Here is a 19,790-nt window from a genome sequence, read left to right as displayed (position 1 = left end):
ACTGGATTACCAGAAATCCCATGTCACGTCTGACAACTTGACCACAGGAAAGTGTCCAAAAAGGACAGTTTTCATCCTTAATTGTCTTCAGAAAACTTGGAAAAGTTTGTTTTTCAAGATACTTTGTAATGAACCAAAATGAGAGGACGGTTCAGACATCAGTATCATTACAAATCATCACATATTTTGCGATAAAAGTCACTGCAAAAAAAAAAAAAAAGACAAAATCAACCAGCCAAACTGCACAGACTACACAGAGTAAAACCCAAATGTGTTGGGGTTTTATTTCCGCCACACCAAACATTCTGGCTGTGAGGACTCACATCAATTATACTGATGAATATGAAATTTAAGGAGTGTCGGCCAGAGAGCACAAAAATGAAGGACTGGTTTATTCTAATTATTATAATAGCTCCTCACACCTGATTTACTAAAGGAAAAACAGCTCCAGTGAAAGCACGTTTTAATTTAGATGCAAATGTAGAAAAATATTTTTAAATCGACTTGGTTTGAACCCGCCTTAGTGAATCAGGGCATGAGAGTCTTTATTAGTATCACATAACTTACCTACAGAGTGAACTCTCTGTTCTCTCATAGGAACCTACACTTCAAAAACCTTTATTAAACAAATAATTCCTAATCGTTATATTGTCTCACCCTGCACATTTAACTAAGAATATTTCATGTTAAGTAAAAATATAATCAATGAATAATTAATATCGTAATGACTTGAGGAAACTCTTGCTGATCTATTGTCAAATCTGCTTTGCATTCGACCCAAGCTAAGGCTAATTAGCTGGTCAGACTTCAGCGACTTTGAATAATTAATTGCTTTTTAGACAAATAAAATGTTATTATAAATCGAAATAAAAGGATGAAGTTGTTCCTGATTTAGAAAAAAAACAGAACATATTATAGACATATAAAAGGTATCAAAGAAAGTTTATAAATCATTTCACTTCACGTCATTTTTGAAGTGTCAGCAGCAGAGAACTTCTAGGTGTGTTTGACAGTGTGTTTTTTTTTTTATATTTGCAAATAATTACAGAAAGTAAGTACAACTTTTAAAATACCTCATTACATGTAGGGAAGACAGGGAAGCAAATACACCCAGAATATTGAATCCATGCAGATGGCTTTGATAATCAACTCTGCTTCTCACATTAACTTAGAAGGTGCTTGCCAACAGCTAAACCACAGCTTTTATCATCCTAAAGCAATCCAAAATAATAATTCAGATAGTCTTCAATACAGTTTGTATAGTTCATCAGATAATGTCAGCTTGGAGCTTTGACACTTCTTTATTCTTTAATTGTAGTTGCAGAAGAAGCCCCACGAGGCAGATTCCAGACTCTAAACTTGAGCTGCAGCGGTAGATCACATTACAGCTTTCATCAGACACATCTTCAAAAGACGCTGGCTGTGTCTGGCAGCCACTAAACTGCCCAAAAAAAGTCAACTCTGCACTGTGGCTCCTTAATAAATCCTGTCTGGGACACGGACATCACCATCCAGTGTCTCATTCTTATCTGTCACCAAAGCCAAAGTTATCACGATCCATGTCAAAGCCCACACCAGTTCACAATGCCAACTCTGTTATAACCGAACATCTACTCCAAAAAAAAGCTCATGTTATTCCATCTGCATACTGTGAAATCCATGTTAAAGACTTTCACAGTTAGAAAAGGACACATTTGTTTGATCTTTCCTCATTTAAATTCAGCTCATCTCACTTCAAACTGCCGGGCGTCTGTCGAAAACTCTTCCCACACATCTGCTCTCTTGACTTCTGGTAGCTGAATGGAGAGCGACAAAAGGCATACAGATTCTAAAGTCATACAAGGTTCTCAGTTTTATTAAGATTCATTTAAACAAATATGTGTTTTCCCTGACCTGAGTCAGACTGAAATGTGTCCATCACTATGAGTATCGAAAACTGTAAAGTACTGAAAGCTGGCATCTGCATCTGCTCAGATCCGTAATTTTGTTCCCTTCTGTTTGATCATCTAGATATTTCTTTCCTATTTTAAACTCTATTATCTTTTAGAAAACCTTCTTGTATTCTGGTTGTGATTAGACAAATCTTGGTGTCTTCGAGAAGACAGCAAGATGCGGTCGAAAGCTTCAGGAAAAGTGAGTAAGCAAGCTTTTTGTCAAAGAAAAAAGAGAATTAAAGAAAAACATGTATATTCATCAGACAAGTGTTCAGAAAGAGTATTGTTTCCGTATTGGTACCAAAGGTAAGGTGTCTATTGCGATAGTATATGCAAATTTTAACCTTTTAACATCCACCGGGTAGCGGTAGCATCAAGCAGTAATGAGTAAAAGCAATTAGCACAATTTGGCCAATTGGAGATGATTGAGAGGTTCAGTGAAGCATGTCCTAATTATTGTTATTCAAATATGACTCAGTATAGACGAGGACCAAAAACACTTTTTTTTTTAGCCTTATTTGAACTGATGTAGTTTTGTTTGTGTTTTAGAAACTAGAAGATGTTACTTGTCAAATGAAGCCTAATACATATATCATGGCCTTACAGCTCTTCTGTTACAAGCTTTTCCATTTGAGTGTGCCAAATAGGCCAAAATTCTATAAAAAAGGGTGGATGTTAAGGGGTTAAAGAATACCATGCCCTCGTAATAATCATAACATTTACTATAGATTTAAACCATTTACACTAACTACTATGTTGATATCTGATTAGATCAATTAATAGATTAGATGACTGATTAGTTGATACAGGTTAGTTGACTAAAAAACAAAAAGTTCACTGGTTCTAGCTTTGAAATGTGAATATTTGCCGGTTTTCTTAATTTTCTATGATAATAAACTGAATATCTTTGGTTTTTATGTGTTGGTTGGAGACAATAAACAATTTGGAGACATTATCTTGAGTTCTGCAGATTTGTAATCAGCATTTTTTTTTTTTTTCTGACATTTTCTAAACCAAACTATTAATCAATTAAACAGAAAATAACCAGCAGATTAACTGATGATGAAAATGACTCTTATTTGTAGCTCTACTTCTGGACTGGAAATATTCAAAGCAAATTCCAAGGTCCAATCAACAGTTGCTGTTGGTTTTTCCTCCACCAGCTTATTTTCCGCCTCTCTTGATGCTCCTGAGAGACACTTAGCCTAAACAAAGAGATGAGCCCTCTGGGGAATCTGCCAAACAAATGCCCTGCAACCACTGACTTGACATGAGAAAAAGACAAAAATAATTAGCTGACGGGGAGAATCCCACACAAAAGCATGATATGTGAGTTAAATCTTGTCCTGATCGTTGAGCCCGAGGGGTTGGGATAACATTTACAGACAGCACTGACACAAGACTCTGTAATCCTACTCTATGTATAATATCATATACAGATGTCCCTCCACTCTTTCATATAGAGTTTTTTTTAAAGGGTACATAACGGTTGGGATCTTTTCTCATTTTAACTACAGAAACTGTGCTGACTTCACACTGAAAATTCATTGAAAATATAAAAAAAGCCTATGTGAGATTAAGAAGAGTCAATTAAAGCTCTAAACCTATAGCTGGTTGCACAGTATATAGCAATGACTGGATTAATCAGGAAAACCATACCAGATGTATGCCATATCCATCGCATGGCACAGCCCATTAGCACAAGAGGCAAACATCATGAAAGACGCTTTGGTTAGCCTCCCGGGTCATCATGAATATTCATCTGCACATGTACACGCTGTACACAGAGATGCCTTTTCACCATCAAAGTCAGTCTGGATTTAAAGCGACTTCATTTTAATTTGACAACAGATGTCAGTGCGAGTTGATGTGACAGGCAACTTCCTGGCACTGTGCCAGACAGCGTCATTTCACCTAGACGGGCATGTTGAAGATAGAAACTGTATGTTGTCTTATAATATCATAGTGAATGCATTCTATACAGATATTTTTTTTAACAAAGTTTATTTATATTAGCCGTGCTAGCAGCATGGCTCTAAGGATGGATTGCTGCACCACTTTGGTCCAGATTGGAACAACTACTGGATGGATTGTCATGAAATTTTGTGCAGACATTCATGGTTCCCAGATGACGTTCCCTATTGTCTTTAGTGGTCTCTTGACATTTCGCCACCATGACGTCGGACGTATCAAGCACGCTTCCAGATCTATATTTATATTCTGGGGCTCTACTGGCATCTTTGCATGATTTACAATACAAAAAATGCCTTATTTATCTTACACTGACCCTTTATGCAGCCCCTCAGTTCAGCCTCTGTCTGAAACAGGCCGTTTTAGCTCCTGTATCTTTAAGATCCCCCTCCCAATGAGCCCACTCTGTTCTGATTGGTTAATTCCCAGAAGGCAACGTAAACAAACAATAGTAAAAGGATTTCACCTCTTTTTCTCGTTCTGTACTCAAAATGGAAACTTCTCAAATACATCCGTACAAGTTTGAACACAACATTCAACATCATAACAGTGTAAAAATAACAAAAAATCACAAAAAGCATTATATGTTCCCTTTAACATTTGTGGAGTGAAATGTCTCGACAACTATTGAACTGACTGTGGTGAAATGTAGTCCAGACAGTGGATGAATTGCAATAACTTTCCATATATCCTGTTTCGAGTGTCTTTAGTTGAAAATAATATGGACTCTGAAACATGAGGAGTTATTTTTGGTGGCTGTCATAATAAACCACTTTCACCATCAGGTGTTAACATTGCCCGTGTGCTCTTTGCCCCTTCAATGTTAGGGGAAACACAGACATTACCTGTTGTATTTCCTATTTTGTTACTTTCGTCATAGGCACTCATGATATCATTTTGCAACTCAATCCTGGTGATGAGCTGAATACTACACTAAATATATTTTTTCAGGCCTTTTAGGCAGGTGACACAGACACATTGGTTGGTTTGGCAGTTTGACATGAACCCTACGAACAAAAGATATCAGTGGACTTGGCATTCCTCAGCACAATGACGGGGTCTGAGGGGATGCCTTGAGCAAATACCAAAGACAGGTCGGTGGCATCTGCATTGTTCCAAGAAGAAACATATCTCATATCCATTACAAGACAACAGAGTTAAAGATGAAACCTTTAACCAATGACATAGGGCTATGGTCACATTTCAGACACACACACCTAATCCCCTCAGGATTTAAAGGGGAATCTGTTCTTTCCAGCCACCAGGAGTAATTAAAGTTAATTTTGAACCCTTTTACACCCAGTTATAACTAAACAGTCTCCTTGATTAATGGGTGACTTTGCTCTGATCATGCTACACTCCAGGCTGAGTTATTCTACCTGCTGTCAGGGTACTGCGTGTAGTTGCTTGATACATTACAAGAAATTTCAAGACTGACATATTGATGTTTGTTTGATGTGCTTTATAATACAAATATATTACATACATGTTTGAACATGATTACCATTTCTATTTAATCAAGCTCCATTTAACGTTCTGTGCTGGTCAACATTAGAGCTCAAGAGATAAATCAGCCGGTTGAATATCAGTTTATCACATATATTAATGGGGACATAACATACTTTTAGTGATTTTCTGTTATTTTTATGCTGTTATGATGTTGGATGTCTATGTGAAACATGGTCAAAGTGAATGTATTCGTACATGGCCACAAACGGCCGTCCATCTATTCTTTAGTATTTGTTGCTGAGGTTGTTTCATGTGTTATTTGTGTTGTCCACTTGCATATTTCAGATCAGATTCGGGCTCAAACATATTTGAGAAGTTTCCGTTTCAAGTAAAGAACGAGAAAAGAGGTGAAATCCTACCATGACTATTTGTTTACGTAGCACTTCCAGGACCTAACCAATTATCAGGAGCTAAAACGGCCTGTTTCAGACCGAGGCTAAACTGATAAAGTATAAAGGACCAATATAAGGTAAATAAGGTGTTTTTTGAACTGTGAATCATTCAAATATATTCCAGTAGAGTTCTAGAATAAAAATATAGACCCAGTAATGTGCCTGATACTTTAAGCATACATATATCAGTTGATAGGTAAAAGAAACTGCAGAAGTGTCAAATATATGTTTCATGTTTTACGTTAATTATTCAACTGTGAAATGTCCTGCTCGGTACATATCTTGGTTACAATTCTTTAAAGGAATAGTTTGACATTTTGGTTTGACTTCTTGACGATAGTTTGATAAGAAGATTGATACGATTCTCATGTCTGTACTGTAAATATAAATCTAGAGCCAGCAGCCAGTTAGCTTAGCTCAAAGGCTGGAAACACCAGAAACAGGGTGAAACAGCTTGCCTGGCCCTGTCCAGAGGTATCAAAAACATGAGGCTAGCTGTTTCCCTCTGTTTTCAGTCTATGTGCTAAGCTAAGCTAACCAACTGCTGGCTGTAGTTTCATATTTACAGTACAGACATGAGAATGGTATCAATCTTCCCGTCTAATTCTTGGTAAGACAGTAATAAGGTACTGTATCTCCCAAAATGTTGAACTATGTTGAACTTCAAACTCTCAAATATAAATATTGGTATCTGCCTAGAAATTCCTGTATCTTAGTAGATTTTTGTTTGTTTCCAAATTTCAACATTAGCTGTGTCTTCACAAAAATCTGTAGCACTCTGCAATGATCTGGGCTGCATAAGCTTTGAAAATCCTTGGTGAAAAAAACACATTTAGAGCCAAAAATGAACTGTTTTGAAATCAAATTGTTTTCATTTGGCATCAGGACGTCTTGTCCTTGCTGGTTGAAAGACACTTGAAAGACAGTTCTTGAAGGATCGGTTTTCTATGTGGGAGGTATGCTATGTAGTGAATGAGCCAAAGCCTGATAGACTAACAATGCTGACATGACATGAGCTAAACTTTTACAAAAACGTCAAATATATTCTTACTCTTATCATCAAATATTACAGTGTTTGAAAATTTAACAGACAAAGGATGATGATGTCTATCACTCCAGCACTGTATTCCACATTTATTGAGTTAATCCCACCTTTTATCTGCATACTAATCTTTCCTGTGTGTTCCTGCTGTTTTAGTCAGAACTGTTGACAACAACAAGAGCAAAGTAAATATTCCCAGGCTCCATCCTATGCACTCAAAAAGAAAAAAGGCGACCGAGGGGGCATGAGAGAGGTGCGTGAGGAGACACAGGATTTGGGGGGGAGGACACGGCTCAGAAAAGGCGGGAAGGAGGCAAAGACCATTGTGGTGTACGATTTCTCTGTAATGTGAGCTGTGTGCTCCGAAGCCCCTGCTTGTTGCCCCCACACCAGAATGTGCCTCGTCCGATGGATTGGGCGTCAGGTGTGTGCAGCTGCTGGTTAAGCTCTGTTTGCGGACCAAAGAGGGAGAGAAGTGGGAAAAGAAGGACGGAAAAGCATATCAATGAAGGCGATACTGGAGGTTTTTTTTGTCTCTCCCTCTGGCACTGATGGGACTGCTGCCAAGACTCGGATTGAGGCCCATGAGAGTGCCATGTGTCCCACAGATGGGCCTTCTAAATATGAAGGGACGTCATGTACAGATGGCCAGTTTTGCATGTGCAGAGTTTAGAGACAAATGGCCAAATCTGCTCAAGACTGACATACTACTAATGACTGTCTTATTTTAAAACAAAGAAAACAGGATGGTTTAGGATTTGTATCTAAACAATTCTATTGAGACAGATTTTGATCATTGAACATAGCATCTTTTTTTATAATTTCATCAATTTCTCACCATATGCATGCATGTAACTGTGGTAAATTTAGCCTTTATAATGAGTGACAATATAGAAAGTGTGACAACACATGTTCACTTAGTGCTTCACTTGGAGCTATTTTAGAAGATAGAAACTAAATATAAATACACTGAGCACCAGATTGCTTCTTTGTTTTAGCTTTTCTGTGCAAAATTAAATACTGAAGGTTCCTTTTTGTTGTGCACTAGGGGTAGGCCTGATTATATTGTTCATAATAAAACTGATATGAATCTTAATAAGATAAAAATTATATTTACGTCATGACTAAATACAGCAGCGACACACAAAGTAAGTTCATGCAGGTGCTTCAGAGAACGAGATCAGAAGTTCAACATCACACAGCGAAGGACAGGCATCCTCATCAAGTAACTAAATTGATCACCAGATGAGACACATCAGGATGTGTCTGATTCAGTGACAATGATTGATTGATCACATTGTACGCTCGCTCTGCAATTAATCAGCTGCATGCTTTTAGTGTGGATCTCATTAATTCAAATTGCTCTGTGTCTTTTTTTTTTAATGCACTTCACTAGTTTGCTCGCTCACAATGTTCCTGTGTTGGTCGATACAGATTCCACATAGCACTGTTGACTGTCTGCACCACCACTCCAATCTACAGAATGTCAGAAAATAGTGAAAAATTATTATATAATTTCCCAGAGTCAAAGGTGGTCTTGTTTGTTTCCAACCAACAGTCCAAAACCCACAGATATTTAGTTTATTATCACGTATGACAAGGAAACGCATTAAATCATCACATTTTAGAAGCTGAAACCAGCAAACTTTTGGCATTTTAGCTTTAAATATGATTAAAATGATTATTTAATTATCAAAATTGTTGCCAATTAATTTTCTGTCAATCGACTCATCAATTAATCAACTAATCGTTGCAGCTTTAGTGTGAACATACTTATATGTGGAGACCATTGACTGTATAAAAATATGGACGCATAAGTGAAGCCAAAATCTTCCTTGTATGATGCCATTTGGAGCCAGAGTCTGTGCAGTAGTCGGGTGGTGGGATGACGGCCCGCGGGACACGCCCCCTCAAGCCGTCCCGCCGCCTGACAGAGGTGATCACAACTGTCAATCATGACGACACGCCCCCTTTTTATATCGTCAAATAACTCATTAAAACAAACTTATCAGAAAAATGAGCACTTGGACAAACATCAAGGTGATAAGAACTACCTAAAATGACAGAAACCATCTTTGGGGAAAAATGTATTTGACGTGTACTTTGATCTTTTTTAGTTTGGCTCATGTCCCATCCACTAACATGCAGGAGGATTTATGACGTATACTGCAGCCGGCCACCAGGAGGCGATCGAGACGTTTTGGCTTCACTTTTGGGGCTTCGCCTCTGAGTTTACCTTGTGAGTCAGGTGGAATCGCGACATCACGACATCACAAGCTTCAAGTTATGCGCTTGTGTCCGATCCAACGGTGGTTTGGACCAATCAACGTCATGAATCCAGCTGCCTCGCAAGGTAAGGCGGTGATAGACAGATGGTTCATCCAATCATGTGCCAAGTATTTTTTTGAAAGTGTCTTCCCTTTTCCAAACAGTTTCCAGGGACGACTTCTCAGATGGTTCTGTGTAACAAACCATCTGGTGCATCAGGTTACCTCTGAGTAGGACAGCGCTGATTCCTCAGGACAGACTGGAGGTCCACATTATAAGCCGCACAATGTTTTTTTTTATTAACAGATAACGGTATAACTCTTAGCACATAAACACGAAGACAACTGTGCTCACGCGGCTGTGCTTCAGCTGTGTGGAGAAAAACATGCCTCTGAATCCTTCACACAACTTTTACAATATTGTCTACAAATAATCAATCCAGTGTGAGAAGTGCAGCCAATATTTGAGATTCAAAGAAGCTTTTAAGAGACAAACCTCTGAGCATTCTCCCAACACGCCGAGAAAAAACTGATAGAAAGCCCTGCAGCACTTTCATCACTTCAAAAACAAAACCAAAAACATCACTGTGGTGCTGGAGACATTGCTCACGTTTCTGACATAGTGATAAGACTTTAGTGCTCTGGCACGACTCCATGACGAGTTCTTCACCCCCTTTGAATGCACACAGATGATCCTCCCTCTCATCATGATTGAGTTTGCTTAAACAACTGTCCCAAGTTCCTAAAACAGGACCTGTCTCCTCTAGGGCGGATTGTTCACTGTATAGATTTTTCACTCTGTTGAATGATGTGCTTTGAATTACTCACCAGTGAAGGATGTTTTGTGCAGTTCTTCAGCACCAGAGAGGTAGTCAATACAGGAGAAACTCCCTCCCAGAAGGCCAGGGATCAAACTACAGAGACAGCTGCTGGATATAAATCCCACCCAAACATCAACCCATCCACTGACTGCAGAGATACACTACACATGCAAGACTAGACCGCTGAAAAGCCTTTAGTTTAGGCTTACGGGTGGATGTCAGCTCTGCTCCTGCCAGCTAAACAGCTATGGTTTTGATTTTCCAAAACATGTCTTGGATCTTCAGAGCATACACATACTTTAAACCAAAGACTGAAACAACAAACTGGGCTTTTAGAACAAAGTGAATTCAAACAAAATGATTCTTTGCCAGTTTAAGTCCATTTGAAGCAGCTCAGGAGACATGTTGAGCAGATTTAAGGAGATAATCTGCAACTTTTTCTTATAAATCGATGAATTCTGTCAAGATTTTATAAGAAAAGCATAGTATAATCAAGCATGTTGTGTTGGCACAACCTAAATTTACGTTAAAATACAACTTGTATGCCGCTTGAATTGCACTTTTTATCAATATAATGAGAAAACGTTTATACTGAACTAGAGCTGCAACCAACGATTTTCTCAATTAATCAATCAATCTTTTTGCTGATAAAAAGTCAGAAAATAGTGAAAAATGTCCGTTATAATTCCTTGGAGCTCATGGTGACATCTTCCAATGTCTTGTTTTATCTGATCAAGAGCCCAGAATTTAAATATATTCAGTTTACTATCACCTATGATACAAAAAAAGCTTCAAATCCTCACATTCAAGAAGTTGCAACCAGCGGTTTTTTAGCGTTTTTGCTTAAAAGATTACCAAAACAAAATAGTTGCCAATTAAAGTCACTCTATACTGAACATATTTGTCAAACGTTTCATTTGTTTTCCTGTAATATCTGCTTCTGTCAACTAAAGCATGAGGACTGTTTATATAGTTATGTTTAGGTAAATAGGCTCAAGATGGTGGCCTTGGTTAAATAAGGGAAAAAAGACTTTATTTAACCAAAGCCGCCATCTTTCCCTCACCATAACCAAGTGGCCTGAACCGGACCACACAGGATGTGAGTGCCGGTGTCTGGTTTTTAGGTCAAGTGCTGTCCTGTGTTGTGTGTGTCTGAGACACTGTTTCTCTCATCAGAAATGTGAGAGTCAAAAAAACATAAAGGGTTACATTAAATAGGATGTAGAGTATTTGACTGTACAGCATGTTAGTTGAATTAGCTTACATATAGCTAACGCTATAGAGAGGCACCATTACAATACCACAGGGATCAAACTGTGCACTCTCTTTAATGAAAACAATGAGCCAATACATTAGATTGCATGGCTGTCATGCCTGGCTATCACTCAGGCAAATGCACTAATCCCACATGAACAACTGCTGCCAACAGCTGCACACTTCCTGCCTCATCCAGACCGGCCCAGCAGCAGGGCGAAGGCATTCTCAGGCATTCAGCCACAGAGAAGCATGAAGAGTTCGTGGAGACCAGCCATTATTTACACAAGGACCTAACCCAACGGGATACCTAATGGCTCTTTTTACTACTACTATACTTTACATTTCCTACAAGAACGTATTTCCTTCTCTGGCAAATAAACAATAATTCATGATGTCTGAGGAGCCAAGCAAGAACTTTTACAAAATATAACACATATATTTATCATCTGACCTTAAAATAAGTAAACGACACAAACAATCTGATTCATTGCTGGACAGTTTTGGATAGTCTATGTATTGAGGTTTCATACCCAGCAGTATTCATAACACCATGCAAGATCTATCAATTCATTTTCTGATGGGTACAAGTGCAGTTTCTTCTTTATGCAGTCTGACCTTGTGGTCAAAACAATCAGAATATTTCAATTATAAGATTGGTAGTTTGAATAATGTATTCAATTCTTAATTTCACTTAAAATATCAATAAATCTATATAAATCACAATGAATACGAAACTGCATTTGTGTTCAAGAGCACTACAAAGTCATAGCATATTGGGTAAATTCTGATGGTGTTGACTTGAGTCGTCTGTCAATCCACTAATAAAGTCCTGGAATAATTGTTTCTGCTGTTATTAACAATGTCACATATTTTTGGAGGACATTAATAATCAAAGTAAAAGCCCTTTAATTGTGCATTAATCTATTAACAAGGACCTCTAAAATGTGCAAACAGAATTTAAGATTTTTTGTGAGGTTTAGGCTTGAGGCTACATTAGCCGCTACTAGGACAAAACACCAGAATCTCAGACCGAACTGTCAGCAGTCAAGTTGCATTGTGGGTGATGTAGTCGCCAGGTTTTGACAAAGAAGAGGAATTAAAAAAATAAGATTATCTCTTGCTCTGCTGCATCGATTTTTATCCTTTTTTTTCAGAGGCGCAATACAAATCTGTGAAGGAAAGCTGCTAAAATGCCTTTGCATAACTGTAAGAGATATAAGACATTTTTCCGAATGTGACACATAAAACAAAAAACAAAGTCCTGAAATTTGTTTTTGAGAAATTGAATTAATGAAGCTGTTTTCCATTCAAAACACCATTAAGATGTGAACCTACCCCTCTCACATTCAGTTTCTACATCAGTCTCTGCCTGAGGTAGCTGAACAGTTACAGTACAGTTGGTTCAATTCATCTGACAATGGGAGTATCCTGGTAGAGTTTTCCTATTTTCACTCGGGGTGGAAAGATACCTTTTACAGATACTGTTGTGCCAACACACAACAACAGATCCGATCCAAAATCTGTGTGAAATTCATCAGAAATAGATACATCTGTTAAAAACCTATATTTTTTAGTTACTCTGGCTCCCTCTGTGCACTGACAGTAAAGTTACCACCTGAACAGTCAACCTGAAGAGAGCAACACTGCTGTTCTGTTAGTTGGTAACGCTATTTTCCACAAAGCACTAAGGCTCAAAATGTTTACCAGCTCTAGGATAAGGCTGCTGTTATGTTTCATATATCTTCTCCAAACAAACAATGTCTGTCTCTCAATTCCCTCTGAGTCCCATAACTGTGCCAAAACTGTTGTGCAATATTTTTGGGCTTCCATCTAGTTCAGAAGGTGCCTGTCTTGCATATTTTAATTGCAAATGACATTTTACACAACAGAAAACTGACTTTGAGGATTCTGCAGAGCTTTGAAACTCACTGAAGGATAAATCCTTATTTATTTAAAAATATTTCATAATGGCATGAACTAACTAAGCCCGTCCTTTGTGCCTACTTTCTGTTCTGTAAATGTCACCATAAAAGCTCTGCTGCCCTGATTTACTGCACAAACACGCTGCCCAGACCACTTGCTCATTCTTGTAACACAACATGACCATCATACTGATGAACATTGGTCTCCGAAATCAATAAAGGTTCGTGTACAGTGCATCAACTCCGCTACATGTTTGGGTTTCTTCTCATACGCAGGATTGGTTTATTTCCATTCAGGAAAAGATGCTGTCAGCCACAACTTGTATTTGAGTAAGTGCTCCTCAGGGCCCATTAGGGAGGAGGTCCGTTTAGATAGAGAATGGTTTAGCGGCTCTTTAGAGGGCCAGGGTCTCTATCAGTGGTCAACGACCTAATCCAAAAACAGACAGCTTTACCCTGTCTCCAGAGGAGGTAGAGGGGAGATGAGGATTAAACAGAGGTAACCCAATTAAGACAAGGCTGATAAGAGTAAAAAAACAGGGATTTAGGAGAAAAAGAAGGATAATGTCAGAGCAGAGTGAGTGATGTCCTGTTGTGTCTGTACAGTAAAGCTTGCTTGAGTTAGGTAATCCATTACAGTGAACATAATGTCTGCTTTTACTGGTGTCAAAGTTCAGTATCATGGCACAGAAATGCAGTTGTAGTTCAGTGTAAACAGATTTGAAAAGTTCATACTGCATTACCACACGTAAATACATGCTGCCTATCTTTAAATTGATATGGATACAATACAGGAATCAATTTATAAATGTTTTAAATTGTCAAAAAAGTAGAAACAAAGTATAAATTACCACTTAAGTCCCACTAACCTCCAGCAGTCTGATGGATACTAGATTTCTAAGTTGGATCCATTGACAATATATCATTGAATAGATGTTTTACATTCAATTCCTAAAATAGTACGACAGAGATACTAGTAATGAGCGGGACATTTTACAGTTGAAAAATAAACTTGTCAGTGCTCTCTGGTGGACAAAATGTGTAATAGACTATTTCTAAATGACCTCAAACCTTTCAATTTCTTGTTAGTTATCAGCTGTTACAATACTGATATAGATGTGATAAGCTAAAATTGCTAATATGTGATCAAATAACATAAGTATTCTGTAGTCTATCATTGCAGTACAAGTTTATTTTTTAAATGTAAAATGTCCTCCTCAGATCATATCAGAACATCACAACCAAATTCAAGAGATTTTTACCAAAAATGTGTGTTTCTGTTAAAAAAATATACATAAAGTTTATATTGTCTGATAAATCTCAATCAGATTTTCTTTTTACTCTACAATACAGGCATCAGCCTCAAAAACCTAGCATCAGTCAGGGTGTGGTGTATTACATCACAACAAAAATTTGGGCTTTTCAACTGTTGGTTGGACTATGGCTGCCACTCATGATTATTTTCATTATCAATTAATCTGTTGATTGTTTTCTCAATTAATTGATTAGTCATTTGATCTATACAATGTCATAAAATGGTGAAAAATGTCGATCACAGTTTCCCAAAACCCAAGATTCAACCTAAAATGTTCTGTTTTGTCCAATAGTCCACAACCCAAACATATTTAGTTTACTGTCATAGAGGACCTAAGAAACTAGAAATATTCATATTTAAGAAGCTGGAACCAAAGAATTTTTGTTTTTTTTCCCTTAAAAAATGACTCAAAATGATAAACCGATTTTCAAAATAGTTGCTGATTAATTTTCTGTCAATCAACTAATTGACAAGTTGGACAAATGACATTTGACCTTGGTCATTTTTCAATATTTTCACAATGAATCAAGAAAGTAATGGGCAGATAGATCAAGAATGAAAACATTTTTTTAGTTGCAGCTCTACACTAAATAAATCTAAATACATTTCCTGGGAAATAAGCCAAGTCTTTGGAAAAATATCCACAATCTGAAGGTAAACTCAGACTGGTTCTCATAATGACAAGAGCAGAGGAGATAAAGGCACACACATACAGTACAAATACTCACACATTGGCCAGTATCCAACTGCACTGTCCTGTATGTAAAACCAGCATCTTCCACATTCACATTGCTATTATTGACCTTTTTATGTGAAGAAAAACATCAGCCATGACTCAAAAAATCACCACACTCCTGTCTTAGAAAACTGGGCTCTTTGCAAAGTTTGGTCCTGCGGTCCAAATAAAGTGTTGTGGTTTTTTAGATGTTTACAGCAGTTGTATTAAACCTTTAATAACTTATCCAGCCCCTGTTGCCCAACACTTTATGCCACAAGCCTTTACAAACCCCCTTTGAATGCATGCCTGTGCTCAAACGTTACGCTACGTGTTATTCTGTTAATTGGCCCGTTAACAGCATCAATTACGCAGTAATTAATTACACTCTTAAATATTTTATAACGTCGTCAAGTTGAAAAAAAGACTAAAAATAGAGGCTGACAGGCTGAAGAAAATGTCAAATTTGCAGAATTTGCCCACATAATGCAACTATAGTGTAAGTAATAGGCTTTCAAATTCACCATCGAAGCGAACAGCGACTAATAAGCTAACGTAATTAACCGCATGTGAGCCCACAAGGACAAAAAAAAACACTTTTAACACCCGAGAAAGCAGCTGAAGTTAACTAAAAAGCTTTTAATAACAGAAGTATTTAGTCGGAGCATCCAAGAAAACCCTCACACTGTATTCTCATTCAAACTTGCCGTGATTATACCAACGCTTATCCTCCTTTACTAAACTTTTGTGTTACAAAGCCTGCAAAAAAAAAAAAAAAAAACGTATTGAATTTACTCACCGCTGCAGCTGAGCAGGCAGACCTGAAGGAATAGCGGTATGAAAACAGTCGTGTGTAGGAAAGCCATTTCTTTGCTGCTTGTCGTATCCAGTCCAAAACAAACTGAAGTGAAGTGGTGTGTCGACGAGAAGTTAGCCTGCAGAAGAGGAGGAGAGGTGAAGGAGGAGGAGAGGAGAGGAAGGAGGAGGAGGAGGAGGAGGAGAGGGGAGGGAGCTCAATTAAAGTCTCAGTGTGGCGGGGTCCTATTGTGGGGCTTCGTGTTTGTGTGTGTGTATGTGTGTTTGAAGCAGTTTATCAGTGTTTTCCTCTGCTACTAGCTCTCCTAATTCACAGCATACATTTCTTCTCTTTGTAGAAAGTCCTCAGGGTCACGACTAAATAAGCAAACCTTATCACATCTCTACACCTTTTAGCCTCGCTTAAATCACACGGACCTTTTAGCTGAATTCAGCTTAACTGAGGCACTTTATTAGCATTTGCATGGAGGTTGAATGTAAGTTCATTTACACATTACTGGACGTTGAGTGTTTCCATTTTGCAGTAGTGGAAAGTAATTAAGTGTATTTACTCAAGAAGCTACCGACTCAAACCTGCATTAACTGATTTTTTGGCCACTTGGGGGCACAAATTGTGATCAGAGCATTGACATATTCTTTAAAAGGTGATGTTATGTCACATATCATCACCTTTAAAGAACCAGTAGCTGATTTTTTGGTCACTTGGGGGCACAAATTGTGAACAGAGCATGGACATATTCTTTAAAAGGTGATGTTATGTCACATATCATCACCTTTAAAGAACCAGTGTGTAAGATTTAGTGGCATCTAGTGGTGAGTTAGCAGATTGCAACCACATGAACACACCTCCCCTCCCCTTCCGAGCATATAGAAGAACCTATGGTGGCCGTGAAACACAAAAGGCCGTCTCTACAGCCAGTGTTTGGTTTGTCTGTTCTGGGCTACTGTAGAAACGTGGTGCAACATGGTGGCCACCAGCAGGTAGCTCCCAGTCCGAGAGTGAAGCCATGTTGGAAGCCTTAAATCTGCTGATCTGTTGATTACGTAACGTAACCATGGTGTAACCCCAGATTCACAGAGTATAGGCAGAGCTGCTGCTATTTCAGTGTGTTTTCAGTCCATGAAAGTTAATTGTAACATTTTGGTCGCCTAAAAAGTCTTGTTCAGTGTTTATTTGTACTAAACGACCCTCTAAGGAATCGGATGTTCAGTTTTTTCCGGTGAGTACATTTTGTTTTAATGCTTTTAGGCCTGTTTTTCGCTAGCCTAAATTAGCATTAGCGCTGTCACCATGCTAACCAAGCTAGCAGCTAGCGTTATGGTCAGCTCCACCCTCTCGTCCAAATATGGTCACTTCTGGCTCCAAAAATCAAACATGGCGATGGTGAAATCCAAGATTGCGATGGTCAAATGACTAAACTCGGGGTTTCGAAATGGCAGTTCACCAATGGGTGATGTCACGGTGACTACATCCATATTTTTTTACAGACTATGGGTGGCCACTGTGGAAGAGGACCCACTGCCTCTGTAGATACAAAGGGCTCATTCTAAGGTAACAAAAACAAAACGATCCTTATTTTCAGGTGATTATACACTAATTAAAACATACTTATTCATATTATATTCCATTTCTGCAAAGTCCGTTCTGCTAGATGCCACTAAATTCTACACACTGGTCACAATTTTTCAAGTCTGTCTAAAAACAACAGTCAGGTGTCCATATGAACGCTGAAAGAGGTTTTCCTCATTGTAATCATTCCTCCTGTTCATACTGGCTGTTCAAATGCTTCAGTGTAAGTGATAGGGGCCAAAATCCACAGCGTGTCCACACAGTCATTTTGTGCAAAAATGCATTTAAAGGTTGATATGAAACATATATGACACTTCAGCAGTCTGAGTTAGTCATATCAAGTGGATATCTGCCACATTTACAGTCTTTTTTTAGCATCAAATTTCCTCTTTGTGTTTCAGTGACTGTTGAGCTAAGTGGAAGTATAGTAAGAAAAAGAGGGACTTTAGCACTAAAAAGACTGTAACGCTGAAAGATATCGACTTGATTTGAATCATTTGGACGCTGAAGCTTCATATTAGAATCAGATAAACTTTAAAATATATTTTTGTACAGAAGGAGGACTGTGGATTTTGGTCCCCATCACTGACATTGTAAGTGCATTACGAAGGTGGAATGATTACAGCAAGAAAACCCTGTTTCAATGTTCATTTGAGCTCCTGACTGTTGTTTTAAGAAAGACTTGCATCTGAAAATGAGTTGACACTATGAGAGCAGTGAGAATGAACCAAAACAGTAAAGTTGCGTGCAGGACAGCTAAATAATGAGTTGAAACTCATGAGTGGAAGTGTAAAAACATACAGGACTAATAAAAATGCATAATAGACATATTATTTTGGTGGTGAAGGTAAGTTTCAGTGATCTCATACAGTATAATAATCAGCATGAACATGGCACCAGGACAGACCTTGACTACACAGAGCCATCTGATTCAATGTTAATATCACAAGTATAACACAGGTTAAAGGTGTCCCATAGTGGAGCTCACCACAGGTGAGAGAGACATGGAAATGACTATAGGGGCTAGCCGTGAGCTACCATACGCCATTCACACTTCTGTGATTTTACTGTTGACAGTTGACTGTGATTGCAGAGACAGCAGCTACATGTTTGTTTGCTGTTTAGACTGATTGCTGAGGCGGCAACTGGTTGAGGAAGTCTACATCACTCCTCATACATCATACTGATGCTGCAACAACTACTATTAATGTAAAACTACTCCTGCAGAAGCTAGTTCTAGTATAAATACTGCCTTTAGATCACCACAATTACTGCTATTGTTACCATATATCACTGTTATTCCTGCTACTACCACAATGAATAAAGTATTTGTGAATATAGTATTTGTACACAATGAATCTTTTTTGTAGTGATACCTCCAGTAGTAGGGGAGAACAGACTCCACACCTGATTGTATTTAAAACACTAGCTCCTGTAGCCCGTTGGGTTTTATCACTGTGTTTTTAATGCATGTTAAAACTGATTCCACCCATAAGTTAAAATTGAATTTTCTTTGGACAGTATTTGAGAACTTTCATAACGAAATGAAGATCATTTACACACAAACGCTATCATCAAATAATTTCTCACTTGCTTCTTTAACATTTTTCACATAGAGAGGACTTGTTTATAAATGTGAAGGCTGTCTATTGACTTATTGACTGACTTGTAGTGACCTATAGAGCTTTGCATGGTCAGTCAGGCATCTGCTTAGAGAGATACCACGCCCTATATCATCTTTAGTCTTCTAACCAACACTTTTTGGCTGCACCTCTCTCCAGGCTCCAGGATCCAGGCTTTAAACCAAAGGAGACTGTGCCTTTGAAGTTTTGGCTTTCTAAACTTCGGAGCTCTCTCACTTTGGACTTAAGATCTGAGGACATCTTCAAAAAGCAGCTCAACACCCAACCAGTTGAGACTTACTTTTGTTTAGTTTGATTTATTTTTACCTCTATTTTCTCTATCTCTTGCTTTTGTCTTTTTTTGTAAAACACTATTAACACTACTAACGCTAAAAGTCTGACCTAGAAAGGTAAATAAACTTTACTAACAAATGTATATTTTCTCAAAAATTCTGAAATTATAAAACATGCTTCAACTGACCAACCGATCACCTAGCACAACTTAGCAATCATACAGTAAGTTATAAATCTGCAAGCTACCCACAAAGTCAATAGCAACCACTTTGAATCATCTGGCAATAATCTACAAACACCCTAGCAACTGTTAAAATGTTAGTTTTTCAAATACTTCCAGCTG

At 38.0% G+C, this 19,790-nt stretch overlaps 1 protein-coding gene across 2 annotated transcripts in view; it reads right to left on the bottom strand.

Moving 5' to 3' along the window:
- The window catches only part of mcama (melanoma cell adhesion molecule a), a 63,699-nt gene extending 47,569 nt beyond the window's left edge, over positions 1-16,130 (bottom strand). For both annotated transcript variants that reach the window (XM_067608728.1, XM_067608729.1), the window contains exon 1: positions 15,945-16,130. In XM_067608728.1, coding sequence (XP_067464829.1) covers positions 15,945-16,011 — 67 coding nt within the window. In that variant the 5' untranslated portion in view covers positions 16,012-16,130. The remainder of the gene's footprint in view (positions 1-15,944) is intronic.
- Between the last annotated feature and the right edge of the window lie 3,660 nt (positions 16,131-19,790).

This window comes from Thunnus thynnus, chromosome 13 (assembly GCF_963924715.1).
Source record: "Thunnus thynnus chromosome 13, fThuThy2.1, whole genome shotgun sequence".
Lineage (NCBI taxonomy): Eukaryota > Metazoa > Chordata > Actinopteri > Scombriformes > Scombridae > Thunnus > Thunnus thynnus.
Note: the sequence above shows the minus strand (reverse complement) of the source record. Positions and strands in the feature narration are given on the sequence as shown.